Source organism: Solanum verrucosum, unplaced genomic scaffold (genome assembly GCF_900185275.1).
Source record: "Solanum verrucosum unplaced genomic scaffold, falcon-dt-bn FXZP01000279.1, whole genome shotgun sequence".
Taxonomy (NCBI): domain Eukaryota; kingdom Viridiplantae; phylum Streptophyta; class Magnoliopsida; order Solanales; family Solanaceae; genus Solanum; species Solanum verrucosum.
The window spans coordinates 578,383-593,853 of NW_026020289.1; the positions used below are offsets into that span (position 1 = coordinate 578,383).

General features: G+C 31.9%; 2 protein-coding genes across 2 annotated transcripts; both read right to left on the reverse strand.

Moving 5' to 3' along the window:
* Positions 1 to 2,612: 2,612 nt before the first annotated feature.
* Positions 2,613 to 4,313, reverse strand: LOC125834372 (uncharacterized). The gene is made up of 4 exons (XM_049513524.1): positions 4,205 to 4,313; positions 3,924 to 3,986; positions 3,286 to 3,431; positions 2,613 to 3,167 (listed from the first exon to the last, which is right to left on the reverse strand). Exons 1-4 carry the CDS (start codon positions 4,311 to 4,313, stop codon positions 2,613 to 2,615), a joined length of 873 nt encoding a protein of 290 aa, XP_049369481.1.
* Positions 4,314 to 8,248: 3,935 nt separating this feature from the next.
* Positions 8,249 to 8,894, reverse strand: LOC125834373 (uncharacterized). Its single transcript, XM_049513525.1, has 3 exons — positions 8,807 to 8,894; positions 8,347 to 8,713; positions 8,249 to 8,252 (listed from the first exon to the last, which is right to left on the reverse strand). Exons 1-3 carry the CDS (start codon positions 8,892 to 8,894, stop codon positions 8,249 to 8,251), a joined length of 459 nt encoding a protein of 152 aa, XP_049369482.1.
* Between the last annotated feature and the right edge of the window lie 6,577 nt (positions 8,895 to 15,471).

The following is a 15,471-nucleotide window of genomic DNA, read 5'->3' on the forward strand; positions in this document are numbered from 1 at the left end:
GATTTTACATTACAGGCGCGCAAAGCTGAACCATCAAGACGGGTTACTGCTAAACAAGAGTCTAAGTTACCTGAGAAAGTAGCAAGAGTACTTTGCTTGAAGTTTCTTTTGAGATATGATGGAGGCTATGTCTCCCGATTTGATAAAAAACAAGCGACGTCGCAACTGAACAGTTAAATACACTCAGATAACTTGTTTTTTGCAGCGTCTAAAATTTTGTTTGATGAAATTCTTTATGCATTGGAGAGGATTATATAGGGATTCTTGTGAAAGATTTCTAATCCTTCCACAAGGCATAATAAGGTGGATTTGGAAAATAAAAATCTGATTTAGGTTGAGATATTTCATGTCCATTTTGAAGTCACACCAATATGGAAGGATGAACCAAAGAGTTAAGGAAAGAAGAATATCTTCATTGACTTGGATAAAGGAAAGTTTATATTCTTTTTTATTTGATTCAAAATCCAATCAATCTTCTTGTTTTTTTTTCTCACACCTAGCAAGGAAGATCAGACGAAAAATAATGTTACTACTCACTAGACCCATCTATTTGAATCAATATAGAGGGTCCACGTGATTGTCGAGCAAGAATGTTTAAAAAAAAAAAATCAGATCACTACAAGCAAATCATTTGTAGTTGCCTAGTTAGAATACGACGACAAGAAACAAATACTCTTGAAGTCTCAAAAAGGGAAAACACATTCATGAAGACTCCAACTTTCGTCGTCAAATTCGGCAAGCCTACACGTTGACAAGTCTCAAAAATAAAAATAAAAAACACATTCATGAATACTTCAAGTCATGTCGCCAAACATCGGCAAGCTTACACGTCGACAAGTCTCGAAGTAAAGGGGCATTTGTAGACACATAAATTGTATTGGATCAAATTCATACAAAATTTGAGTTAAATCCATGTTCATTTGGGCTGAATGATTAATTTGGGTTTTACAAATAAATAAGTCCATCTTATTAAATTCAAATCCAAGGTCCATTTCACCTTGAAGCCCAAACTCATGCCAAGTGTCACGGTGACTAGGCATCCAAGACCAACAAGGTGACGTCACGTGTCCAAATGAGGTGGTAGTCCCAGTCAAATGCAGGAACCAATCACAATCCACCAAGTGTCAAAATGACATCCTTTGGCCAATCACAAGCAACCTTGTCCACCCCCTACAACTATAAATAGGGGATGGACATGACATTCTAAGGGGATCAAGAAAGCTCTACAACAAGCATTCTGCAATTGGAGGAAGCTACACCATCAACTACATAGCTCTTCGAAGGAGTCATCAACGAAGTTCTTCCCGGAGATCGACTTGAAATGACTAAGCGCTTTCCGACGTTCTCGGAGATCGACAACATCTCAAGGAGGTCTACATCATCCAACATTTTGAGAAATACGCTACTGAAGGCCCTCGAATCTTGGAGAATCTTATGAGAGAGAATCAAGAGAATAATAGAATTGTACTCACAACGATTCATCAATAAAAATAACATTTTTCTTTTATTTATTTTGCTTGCAGTTGATTTTCAGCGCTTAAGGAATTTGTTGTGAACAGGGACATGCAGCCCAGTCAGAATCACACCAATATGGCAATGTTTGAGGTCCTTTAGATGCCAACAAAACCCCTTGACCTGGTCCAGCTTTCAGATATCTAACAAGTCTTATTGTTGCATCCCAATGTGACTTCTTTGGTTGTTGCATGAACTGACTTAGAGTCTACACTGTAAAACTGATATCAGGTCTTGTTATGGTCACATACCATAACTTTCCCACTAACTTCTGGTATGCAGTTATGTCCTCCAGTAATGGATCATCTGAAACTCCAATGGCTGAATCATATTCTGCAGTAGTGAGCTTAGCATTCATCTCCATAGGTGTCCCCACAGGTTTTGCTCCACTTAGCCCCAATTCTGAAATTAATTCCAGCACATACTTTCTCTAATTCAATACAATCCCTTGTTCTCAATATTTCTATTCCCAGAAAGTATTTGAGTTCACCAAGGTCCTTGACTTTGAACTTCTAATGCAAAATGCCTTTTGCTTTGTTGATCAAAGAACCACTACTACCAGCAATCATCATGTCATCAACATAAACAAGAATAATCACAATGTCATATGATTCCCTCATTGTGAACAAAGAGTAGTCATGACTACTTTGTGTGAAACCAGCATCCAACAGTGCTTGTGTGAGTTTAATGTTCCACTGTCTTGAGGCTTACTTAAGTCTATAGAGTGACTTCAGCAGTTTACAAACTTTATACTCCCCCTGCTTTCTGAAACCCTCAGGCATGTCCATATAGACTTCCTCATAGAGATCACCCTACAAGAAAGCATTGTACACATCCATTTGGAAAAGATTCCATCCCTTTAAAGCAGCCAAAGCAATGACAGGCCTTATTGTTACCATTTTTGCCACAGGGGAAAAAGTGTCATGATAATCCAACCCCTCTCTTTGGCGGTATCCCTTTGCTACTAGCCGAGCCTTGAATCTTTCCACCTCTCCATTTACTTTGTACTTTATCTTGTACACTCATTTAGATCCTATAACATTCTTACCATGTGGCAAGGACATCACCTTCCAAGTTTTGTTATCCTCTAAAGCTTGAACTTATAGCTTCATAGCTTCTACCCACCTTATATCATGAACTGCCTCATTGAAACATTTTGGTTCTACCAATGTAGAAAAATTAGCCAAATAGGCTTTGTATTTAGGAGATGTTGCATAATAGCTCAAGTAGTTTGAAAGAGAGTAAAGGTTGGCTTTCTTTGTAGTCACATAATCTTTCAACCAAACTGGTTCTTGAGCTCTCCTAGTGGATTTCCTTGTGTAAGCTGGAGCAGTACCTTCTATATTTGAATCATCAGTAGGAGAAGCACAACCTGCATCTGCAACAACATGAGTGTTATCGTGGACTCCATAGGTGGATGCATCTGTAGTGCCAGCAGGAGAATCATCAGGAACAAGAACATGAACATCTGATTGTTCTAAAGGAGCAGGTGCAACCTGAGTGGTATCCATGAGATTCCATGTTTCAACATCATTAGCAGTCCTTACTGTACTTTCAAGATTGCCTTTTAGAAAAGGAAATTCAACTTCCCTAAAAGAAACATCTCGACTAACAAAGAACTGACTGGTCTTTATGTTCATGAGTATATATCTCTTCTGAGTTTCAGAAAAGCCCATCAAAATTGAAGTTGTGGCTCTTTCACCAAATTTTTCAGGTTTTGGCATTGCAGTGATAACACAAACATCCTAGAACTCTAATGTGTTCTAGACTTGCCTTCTTTTTATACAGAAGCTCAAAGGGAATGTGTCCATTTAATGCATCAGATGGCATTCTATTGATCAAATAGACTGCAACCTTCACACAAACACCCCAATATTTCAAAGGAAACCCACCCTGAAACCTGAGTGCCCTGGCTGTATCTAAAATGTGTCTGTGTTTCCTCTCAACAACACCATTTTATTGAGGGGTATAGACACAACTACTTTGGTGAACAATACCAAGCTGTTGTAGGAGATTGGTGCACTGAGAGTTGAAAAACTCAGTGCCATTATATGACCTTAATGTTTTAACCATGACTCCAAACTGATTTTTTACCATGTTGAGGAATTGTTTCAATATCACAATCACATCAGACTTTAACTGTAACAAATATACCCAAGTGAATCTGGTATAATCATCAACAATAATCGGCAAATAATGCTTCTTATCAATCTAGTTTGCTTAGCAATAGGACAAATGGAACATTTATCATGTATAGAACTACTATTATGGTATTTTACAGGTGATATTGCCTTCATGATAGCTTGTGATGGATGACCCAATCTCATGTGCCACAGCTTGTATGCTTCTTCATTTCCATAAGTAGTTGTTGCACTTATTGCTTCCTTTTCCTTTGAGCTGACTTTATTTACCTTCAACACATATAACCCATCTTCCTCTCAACCAATCCCCTTCACCCTGCCACTGTGAAGGTCCTGAAATATACAAAAATCAGGGAAAAAATTGACAGAGCAAGATAGTTCCTTGGTTAATTTCGACACTGCCAAAAGATTGAACTTAAATTATGGCACATGAAGAACATTAGTAACTGTTCCTTCCTTCAATATAGTTGATGTACCAACATGTGTCACATTTGCCTTGTCTCGTGTAGGTAAGTATACCTTGTTCCTGCTAGAATTATATACATGCCTACCTTGTTCTAGTAAGCTTAAACTTGATGAAATATGATGTGTTGCTCCAGAGTCTACAATCCACTTTCTACAAGGAACTCCTGACATTAGACAAGTAATTGTACCTGTCATGTTTGCATGTTGCTCCTCTGCATCTTTGTTAAGTAGGTTAATAAGCTGCTTGTATTGTTTTTCAGTGAAATATGGTCATTTGCTGTCAGTTGCATCACAAGGTCCCTTGGACATCTGTCCTCCTTGCGAAAACTGCATCTGCAACCAAGACATGTTCCTGTATTCATGGCACTAGATCCAACAACATTGTTGGCATTAGCAAATGGTTGGCCTCTAAAACCACCTTGTTTCTTCTTCCCTTTATCTCTAGGATAGCCAATGATTTTCCAGCACTGACTCTTGGTATGACCCTTCATATGACAATGATCACACACTAGTGGTGGCTTGTGGTGTGAAGGACCACGTGCACTGCCAGCTTGCATAGCCAATGGCTCACGACCTCTATTGCCATCAGTGACATTATGCACACTCATGGATCTCTCACCTTCATCCTCAATTATCATAGCATACACTCGATTAATTGTAGGAGCAGCAGATTTTAGAAGAATCTGTCTTCTAGTCTGATCATACGATTCATTAAGGCCATTGAGAAATTGCAGTACTCTTTGGTCTTGCAAATGCTGCACATAGTCCTTAGATTTGGGACATCCACAACTAGGACTTGGTACAAGCATGTCATATTCATCCCATAATTCCTTCAACTTTGAAAAATAGACAGATACAAAACTTGTACCTTGGGATAAAGTTGTTATTTCCCTGTGCAACTAGAAGATTCTGACTCGATTCACCTTGTTAAATCTCTCCTGCAAATCATCCCAAACTGCATGTGCACTGGATCCATACACAATGTTGTTTAGTAGATCCTTTCTAACAGAATTCATGATCCAGGAATGAACAATAGCATCACACTTTTCCCACTGGTCTGTTAGCTCTGCATAAGACTCCTTCAGACATTTTCCATTGATGAACCCTAATTTCCCCTTTCCGAGAAGAGCAATCTTCATAGATCTACTCCATAGGCCATAGTTTTCAGTTCCTGTTAACTGAACTGGAACAAGCACAGATCCAGGCATATCAGAAGCTTGGAGGTGCAACACATGATTGTGATCGATATCCGACATTGTTGCAGAGAGTTATCGATCAAAGTAAACTGAAATTCGAAAAAACAGAGTATTAGAGTAGAATCAATGTCCACAAAATCAACTTGGATCTTCCTGCTCTGATACCATGCTAAAATTCAACATAATTCCATTGTTATGGAACACTTGAGAGAAACAAAGAGTTGCAGGAAAGAGTGATTTGTGGAGAATGAAAACTTGTGTTCAGTCATACATATATACAGAAATTGTAGCTAACTTCTCTAACAAAATATCTAACAACTAACTTAATACAGCTGACATGTCATGACTTTTAGCACTAACAGTGTAACTAACTAATCGACTAATAGCTACAACTAATTAGCTAATTTCTGATTTAGCTAAAATCTAATATATATATATATATATATACTCAACTTGATGGTTAGTTAAAAGTCGGTTTTTGATTTGTTCAAATTGGCGCTAATTCTTTAGAATACAGTTATTTTGTGAATGAGAATGCAAAAGCTTACTCTCTTCTAGTAATGTATGGTTGTATACTCCTCCGTATTAATTTATGTGATATTTTAAGATTCAAATAAATTTTTTATTTAATTTTTTTATTTGTTTTTTAAATATAGTACTTCCTCCGTTTCACAAAAAAATGGTCTAGTTTGATTTGACACGGAGTTTAAGAAAAAATAAATAAGACTTTTGAATCTTGTGGTCATAAATTAAAGTTATGTCAAATGTACAAAATTGTCTTTTAATCTTGTGGTCTTAAACATGCCACGTGGAAAGCTGAAATTAAAATGTTACCAAAAAAAGAAAGAAGTCATTCTTTTTTAAACAAACTAAAAAGGAAAGGAGGTCATTCTTTTTAAAACGGAGGGAGTAAATGATTAATTATTGTGATTTTAAACATTTTTTACATAGATTTCAGATATGTTAAAAAAAGACTTAAAGATTTTATGTCCAAATTCATAATCAAAATTAAACTATTTGACTTTCAAAATTTAAACTGTGCTACATAAATATAGTGATGTACTTTGATTCTATCATCTTGTAATTTTATCCTTATTTTTTTCCACAGCAATGCTTATATAATATTACACAAATATTGTACATAGAGGGTCCATTTGATATGAGGGATAAGAGATAATTAATTCCAGAATTTTGTTAGAATATGTTTGTCTCATTTTTGGTTGGCATAAAATTACAGAATAACTTATTCCAAAATTAATTGTCCCGAATTATAGTGTTATTTTTATCCCATATTGAGAATGAAATAACAATCCTAAGATAACTAATTTCAGGATAAATGGTTCCTAACCAAATGAGACATTAGTATTGAATAACCACATAAAGTACATGTATAGTTTACTAAACTACTCTCTCTGTCCCTAATTACTTGTTCGCTTTTGAATTGACACATCTATTAAGAAAACAATTATTGGCATAGTGAATTTACCATTTTACCCCTATTAATTGTGAATTGAATGAATTAAAAACTTAAATTATTTTGAAGAAGTTCTACCATTTTCAAAGTAATTAATTGATGGTATAATAGGTAAAAAAAAATTGTCATTTCTTAATTTGTCAAAATGGACAAGTAATTAGGGACAGAGAGAATATCTTTTTTTATTAAATGTCTCTTGAAAATTGAATTCTGTTTTTTTTTAAAAATAAAATGGAGTATAAGGGTGTAATTGAAAAAATATACAAATGATTATTTTCTTGAATTTCTGCGATGATACTTATTTTGAGACGAATAGACTGATAGTGTTTAGAATTTTGAATCATCATCAATAAAGTCAATTTAATAAAATACACCTTTAATTTTATTTTATTTTTATAAAGACTGGGTCAAATTAATAAAAATCAAGAAATATAAAACAAATGAAATAATTGCTACTTTTAAATGATAAAGATAGTATTAATTTTCACTTTTGTCCTTACTCAACAAAAGTGAGTTTAATATGATAAAAATAACGCTTATTAAATTGATATCAAATATATAAATAAGAATAATTTAATGTAAAAACGTTACATTTTGTATTGTGAAATGTACTAATACGGCGAAGATCATAACCTATGGTATTTATATATTGGAAACTAGGCTCGTGTGAATGTGGATAAACATCTCTGTCTATTTATTTTTTTTACAAACAACCATTAGTATTTGAGCAAAAAAAAATTACTAAATATATTTTTCAAAAGTGCTTTTAGGAAAATTACTTTTGGGGAAAACCCTTTTTTCTCTCTTTTTTTTTTTTAACAAAACAACTTCTGCTATTACCAAATTCACTTATTTTTCTCTCAAAATTTTGGTCAAACACTCCACTTTTTTTTTCTTTTCAGAAAAGTAAGCACTTTCAAAAAGAAAAAAATACTTATCCATTTCAATTTGTTTGACTTACTTTCATTTTTAATTTATTTATTATATCATAAAATTTAAAAGTTTTATTTACTATCGTAAATTCCGTATGAAGTAAAATATAAGCCAAACAAATTTAAACGTAAAAAATAAATATCATTAAGCTTTCAAAAACTTGATCAAAGTTGAAGGTAGAAAGACTATTTCCATAGAACTCATTTCAAGTAAAACATTTTAAAACATGTATGAAAATGAAGTACATTAGTGAGGAAGCGGAAGTGGTAATCAACAAATAATATTATAATTGAACGAAAAAGAAAACAAGAGGTAAGCAAAGAGAGAAGTAATATGGATGAATGAAGACACTCATTTCATTAGAATGAATAACAGGACTGTTTTCAGTTTCATTACAAAAAGAATGAGATATTAATTCGACAAATGTGTTTCTCAGTACAGAAATACGTATCTAACTTCAATCCAATTTGAGTATTCATCATATCTTCAACTTGCAGCTCCATTTCACAATGCATCAAAATTGTTCTCTAGCTGCAATCAACAAATAATGAAGAGAAAAGGGAATCATTCAGAAACAGGGGAACTAATAATGAAGAGAGAAGAAGAAGCATATATGTATGTATACCATTTATAAATGAATAAGAAGCAGGCAAGAAGCACGACGAAGATGAAAGTGTTGACAACAAGAATCCAATTGATGAGATGAACTGGTGTGTAATTCAGACGAACATCCAAGATGAATTCTCTCTGTGTTTCAAACGTAGTACCGTTTTCCCGTTGATATGGATTAGCTGATGCCAAAAAGACGAGATGAAATTGACTTCGATTCAGAGATTCAAGCATTTCAGTTCCTCCACTGTTGGAATATCTCAGTGGAGCTTTGTACTCTGTTTTCTCTTGTAATGATTTCGCAAATATACGATCTAAATGGGTTTCGTTCAGATAGCTATCAAAGTTCTCCCTGGTTTTTCTTAGCCTCATCATCCTTCTCACTGTAAAAACATTCAAATCAAAGATTCTTAACGAAACTCAAGAAAATCGAAAAAGAAGAAGAGAAAACAGAGAAATGAAGATGCGATGCTTACCAAGAATACTGTAGTAAATCAAAAGGGAGAGTAAGAAGAGAAGGGTAATGTTGGAAACAATAACAGACACCCGTAGAGCCATTTTCATGAAAGTTGGTTCTTAAGCTTTTCTTCTTCTTCTTCTGTAAATTTTGAATCTCTGAAGAAGAAGAAGAAGCAAAACTCAGCGGTTACTTATATGTAAATAAAATTCAGTTAGTTAAAAAGGCGGGAGATGTTGTTATTGGCTTTTTCACGTGCCAAGATTTTGTTAAAATCAGTTATATAATTGCATTACCATATGTAGGCAAGAAAATGTAGATGGGTGCGTGTTTATTGTCCAATCCTCATAAAATAATGTATATTTATTTGTTTATTTTAGTAAATTAATAAAATTTTATTACTTCATTCGTCTTTATTTATGTGACATTATTTGACTAGATACGAAGTTTAAGTATTAAGTGAAGACTTTATTATGTTTACCGAATTGCTTCATAATTCATACTTTGGTAAAGTGTTTAGTGAAACCCAATAATGACAGAATGACGATGATGTTATTAAATAATTATTAAATAAGAAAATGTATATTCTTTTTGAGATGGACTAAAAAGAAAATGGTGCACATAAATTGAGATGAAGGGGTGTAACGACCTATTTCCGTCGTTATGGAAAAGCCAATGGGAAGGAATTTGAGCCAGAAATTTTTTGGGTAGTAACTTGGAAATTTCTTGCCTAGCCTAGACTTGGACGAAATCTGAGTCAGGTGAGGTCTAGAGAAATTTGGTAATGAATGGGGGATCTAATTATGAATTTGATCACATGAGTAGAAAGCCAAGACGATAAGGAGTCTGCACGACTTTACGAAATCAAATTCGGGCGAGTAGAACCCCTGAAATTGATCTTGGCGTGAAAGGGTAGTCTTTGAACATCAAGGGTTGAAGGTGTGTTGTAAATGGGAGCTTGGAACTCAAATTCCGAGCTTTTGTCTCTGTGCAAGTCGCCGGAGCGGGATTATTCCTGCCATTGTGGGGCCGCTGTGATGGGATGGGGTCCGTCGTGGCAGGCCAGTCGCGAACTTAAGCCAGAAAAAACCCCAAAATCGTTATTTTCTGCAAAACTTTGTTCCCAAGGCGATTCTTGACAGTTTTCCACAATTTCTAATGCTAAAGGTAAGGATATTACTCCCCTAATCCGTATTTTGATTCCTAGAACTTAAAATCTTGGGTAATTATCATTGGAGGAGGGTTTTGGCCTGAAGTTAATGGTGGGAAAAGCCCTAGTTGAACATTAGGATCATGAGTTTGGTCTTGGGTTATTGGGTTTGCTATAATCCGGGTAAATTAGACTTTAATTATTGATCCTTGTGTAAATTACTCGTTTGTAGACCAAGAACAAGCGAAAAGAATCCGGAAAGGGAAGACTCAAGTGTCTTAGGAGGATTCAAGCTTGGTTTTAAGGTAGGTGGTGGTTTGATTTTCTGTTGTGTGATATATGCCGGATAATTGTTTCATTGTATGCGTGCATGTATGTGAATAGAAAATGTGAATCAATCTAATGAAATGATGATGTGTGTCTCAATACATGCCATGAACCTATTACTTGATTGTATGATAATAAGTATTGTTCCTTATGGATGTGATTGTGACTATGGTTGTGCTGATTGGATTGGGTGTCACATTCCGACACACTAACAGTTTGGGAGTGGATTCCACGAGAGGATCACTTGTGATTATTATGTTCTTGTTTACCTATCATTGATGTTGGGAGATTGTATGTTGCTCTAAAATGATAACTGAATTGTATTATGTATATGTGTGCTTACTGTGTTGTAATTGTTCGTCGTATATATTGTGCTTATGGGAGTAGTCATGTGATCCTACCTGTACACTGTGATTGTGTACTGATATTGCACTTGCTCGTTCTTTATTGAGTATAGGGCATCTTCAGGCTGCTATTGACAGACCTCGATTAGGAGATCACTCATCAAGACCGAATTCAAAGGTGAGCCAATTCTCCAGGCTGCCATGGGTCCTCTATTGTCTAGTCCATTCCTTTTGGACTCAAACTTTATAGTTAGATTTATTTGTGTTTAGAGTGAAGAGCATATATGCTCTAGTTTTTGGACGACTGGGGCACCAATGTCCCAAAAGTATGACGGAAGGTATTTGTATACCATTTACGATAGTTCGAGTATATTTGTCCCTTTTCCCAACAAACAAAGTAGTTGTTACTTTTTTAAAAAAGTCAAGATGTTCCTTTTTACGATTCACTGTTTATTATATGAGAGTCAATTTGACTAATTTTTGGAGCTAAATTAAATAAGAATTAGTTTCATATTTAAAATTTATATAAAGATATTATAAGTTGCAATTCTTCTCATATAAATATAAGATTGAATAAACAATTGGGATTATTTTAATAGTTTTACAACTTATGAGATTTTTATATTTATGAGAAAATATACAACACAAAAACTCCATATCGCATGTCCAAACAAACCTTCAATTTCATCTCATGATTCCATATCATGATTTCATATCATGATATCATATCGCATGGCCAAACGGGCAGAAAATACATCTTAAACTATTGGTCAAAGATCATGCAATTTGACTTTTGAAAAGATTAATATGCTAAGCATAAAAGGAATGGAGGGAGTATAAGTTTTAATCCTTATCCTCAATAAATATGAAGAGAGATTAATATACTAAAAATAATAATAAATAATAATATTAAATTAAAATCAAATAATAATAAATAAAAGTAATTTAGTTAAATCACCCCATAGTCAATTTACTTGTGGGAAAGATGTAAAAAATGTAGAAAATTCACATAGAATATATATATATATATATATATTACAGTGAGTAGTGAAATTTCACAACTTATGGTCTATGAATATATTGGAAACTAGGCTCGTGCGAATTCGAATAGACATTTTCGTCAATTTCTAAAATTAATTTATTTTATAAAATAATTTTTTTAAATTACTTTTTCAAAAAAGCACTTCGATGAGAAATAATTGGTATTTTATTATACAATCTAAGAAATATACTTTAAAACAACAACTAGTGTTTGATCAAACTTTTTAAAATGAGTGTCTAAATATATTTCTCTAAAGTGCTTTCCAGAAAATTATTTTTGGGGAGTTTTTTTATTTTGTTTTAGCAAAAAACTTCTACTATTTTGTGAACCACTTATTTTTCTCTCAAAATCTTTTGATCAAACATCTCATTCTTTTTAAAATAAGCTTTTTGAAAGGACAAAAAGAAGACTCCCTCCATTTCAATTTGTTTGAATTATTTTCTTTTTTTAGTAAAGCATTTAAAAACATGTATAAAAAGAGAACATATTAGTGAAAATAGAAGAGAAAAAGCATAATAGTGATAACAAATATTAGGATAATCAAATCAAACAGAACAACAATTAATCAAAATCGAAAGAGACAAGTAACACAGATGGATGAATACACCCATTTCATTTGAATGAATAACAAGACTCTGTTTTGTTATTCACCAAAATTGAAAGAGAGAAAAGAACACAGATGAATGAAAACACCCACTGCAACATAAGTAACAAAGAAAAGAACACTAACAACAACAGATAATAAATGAAAAAAAGACTCATTTCGCTTCATTTTTAAAATCCAATTGATGATCCAAATTGTAATGCGACGGGATTCATCAGCAAGAGTATCAACATCAGTCAACCGATAGAACATCATTCGTCCATTATCTTCTAATACATTTTATCAAACAACTTACTGTATGAATGAGAATGCATAGCATATGTAAGAAATTATATTTGATGTTGTTTAGACTTTTAAAAAATAGGAGAAGAAAAAAAATCACATGTCAGCGCCACAAATTTTCAGAATTTTAAATAATAAACAATTAAATATTATATAACTAATTAACTATTATAAATTCAAAATTTGAAATAAAAATAATAAACACAAGTCATCAACTTACACAAATAATGACAACTCTAAACATTTTTAAAAACATATTTAATATAATTTTAAAATCCAATATATAAATTAGTAAAAATTGATTTATTATTTTAATTTTTTAAAAACCATTTAATCTGGGACGATTCAATATTTATAAAAAAAAACAAATTCATAAACGTTTTTAAAAAAAAAATGCAAATCAGCACAAAATTATACTATTTAAAATATATAATTTTTAAAAGCACACTTGCATACAAATCAGTTTTAAAGCCTATTTTTGTGCAACTATTTTTTTCTCAAAATATTCCTAGAGATAAGTGCTCCTACAATTTTTAGTTTTTTTTTAAAATAAATTTAAAATTTATTATAGTATTTACATCTAACCATATTTTAGAAATGTTATTTTTTAAAAAATTCATGCATTTGAATTTAGATATAAAAATTTTAAAAAATCAGAAGCGGTTGCATAGAAAGAACGGTACTCCTCACTTCCCCAATTCTCTCAACTACATTTTACATATCTATCTATATATAATAGGAGAAGTAAAAAGTGACACGTGTCAGCACCACAAAAAATAAACTTTTTAATATTTTAGAAAAATAAATAAATTGAAAAAGTATAAATGAAAAAAAGAAAATAAAAAACAGTTGTGAATCAACCATTTTCAAAAAATAAAAATTAATGTTTTTTTTAACTCTTAAAATAAAATGCATCACTTTATTATATTTAAGAGAATTTTGAGGAGTTATCTTTTTAATTTTTTATTTACGAAAAAGGTATAGTGGATTCCTTAAATATAGGTAACCGATTAAACGATCTCTTCTTCCTTTTTAAAACTCCATAATTCAAATTATTTAACTTATAAATCACAATTTAACAAAAAAAAATAAAAATTATTTACGTTCATTTAATATAAATTTTGATCTATCTAAATCCATTTAGTTTTAGCTAATATAATGTCCAATACACTGAAAAAGAACTAGACACTGAATATTTTGCCAATAGTACATATATTCTTATATTAACCTTTTAAGCTTATAAATAAAATATTAATTGTTAAACTATAAATAAATATTAATTATATATTCATTTAAAATAATTTCTTTTAAAAAATAAGTCAGTTACAACTTCTACCTTTTCTTTCTTATTTTCTACCGCTTGCTTTAAAAAATCAACAACTTCTTTTCTGTAAGCTGAACGAGAAAATTCTATCAATACTCTCTTCTACATCGAAGGAAATAATATTTCTTTGGTAAAAGAATCATCTTTTTTGTATGTAACACTTCTTCAGTTTCTTTATGTTTTAAATTCTGTTTAAACTATTTTGTGTTTATATATATGATTCTGTCGATGATAAAATATTGCCCAGATTCTTATATATTATGTATTCAGATATGAATTAAATTATATTAGGTAAAAAGTGGTACAAGCAGTGGCGGACTCAGGATTTTTGTTCGGGGGTTCAAAGTATAAAGGATAAGTTTAGGTAGTAATGCAAGTGCGCGGTGAGCATAGTAGTCTCTCGGCATGCTCTATGTACAAGAACCATATATATTTCATTAGTTCATAAAAGTAAAGACTAAACTAATCAAAGATATTGAGGACAAAGATACATTCATAAGAATTTTAGCGGATTGACTGTATTACATAAGTTAACTCCTAAAACACGTGAAAATTAAATGATGAAAAAGGGAGCAAGACGGGGAAGAAAGATATTTACCTTATCATGCTAAAATTTAACTTACTTTATCATACCGTATTAATCATTTCTTTTTACTTTTATCATGCTCCATTGAGCATTCTTAAAATTTCTTGTGCTTTTTATACTTTTATTTTGTAATGTCTTACTTTAATTTTCACTTTTTTAAAATTTTCAATTAGCATCCATTCAATCACACATTACTATGAAAATCGTCAAGATTCTCTAAAAGTGTGTAAACAAATAGTTACTAATATTATAATGCATATTCAAAAGATAATAAATAGCATCGTCAATTTTTTTAGGTCATATAGTTCAATTTACTAGGTTAGTCATAATTTGTAAAAAAGACAAATAACGAATAAATCAAATATGTTTAGTTTCCATCTCTCTAAAATTGAAGTAAAAATATAAAAGAAATTTCATAAATTCTATAAATCAATATTTTTGAAAGGATGTTGACGATATTTAAGTTTCTTCATTCAATTACATCTAATTTACCTTTTTTTTAAAAAATAAATTATATTTATATCTCATCAATTTCTGGTTAAATATAATTCATCATTTTATAAAAGAGTTATTTAAGTTAGTATATGAAAAAAGATTTAGGTTGAAACAAAATAAATAATAGATATAAAAAGAATAAAAATAAAAATAAAAGAATGTATCTAATAAATTTAAAGAAAAACAAATTAAAAAGAAGAAATGAAACAAAAGGAAAAAAATAATGAAAAAGAAGAAGAAAGTCTAAGCCCAAAAAGTTTCATTTTCCAAAACATTTAAAGGAGGGAAAAAATATTGTTCATGGGATTCAAAATCGTGACCTAGAGGCGTCTGTTGAACCCCTTATCCGTTGAGTCAAGCCTGTACTTTGTTATCAAGGGATTCATTTTAATATATATACACAATTAGAATTTGACATTATATATACAGTGTAATTTTTTGACGAGGGGATTTGGGTGAACCCCTAGAGTCCACCTAGGTCCGCCCCTGGATACAAGCATAATCATTGATGTTTATAGTCACTTTTGATT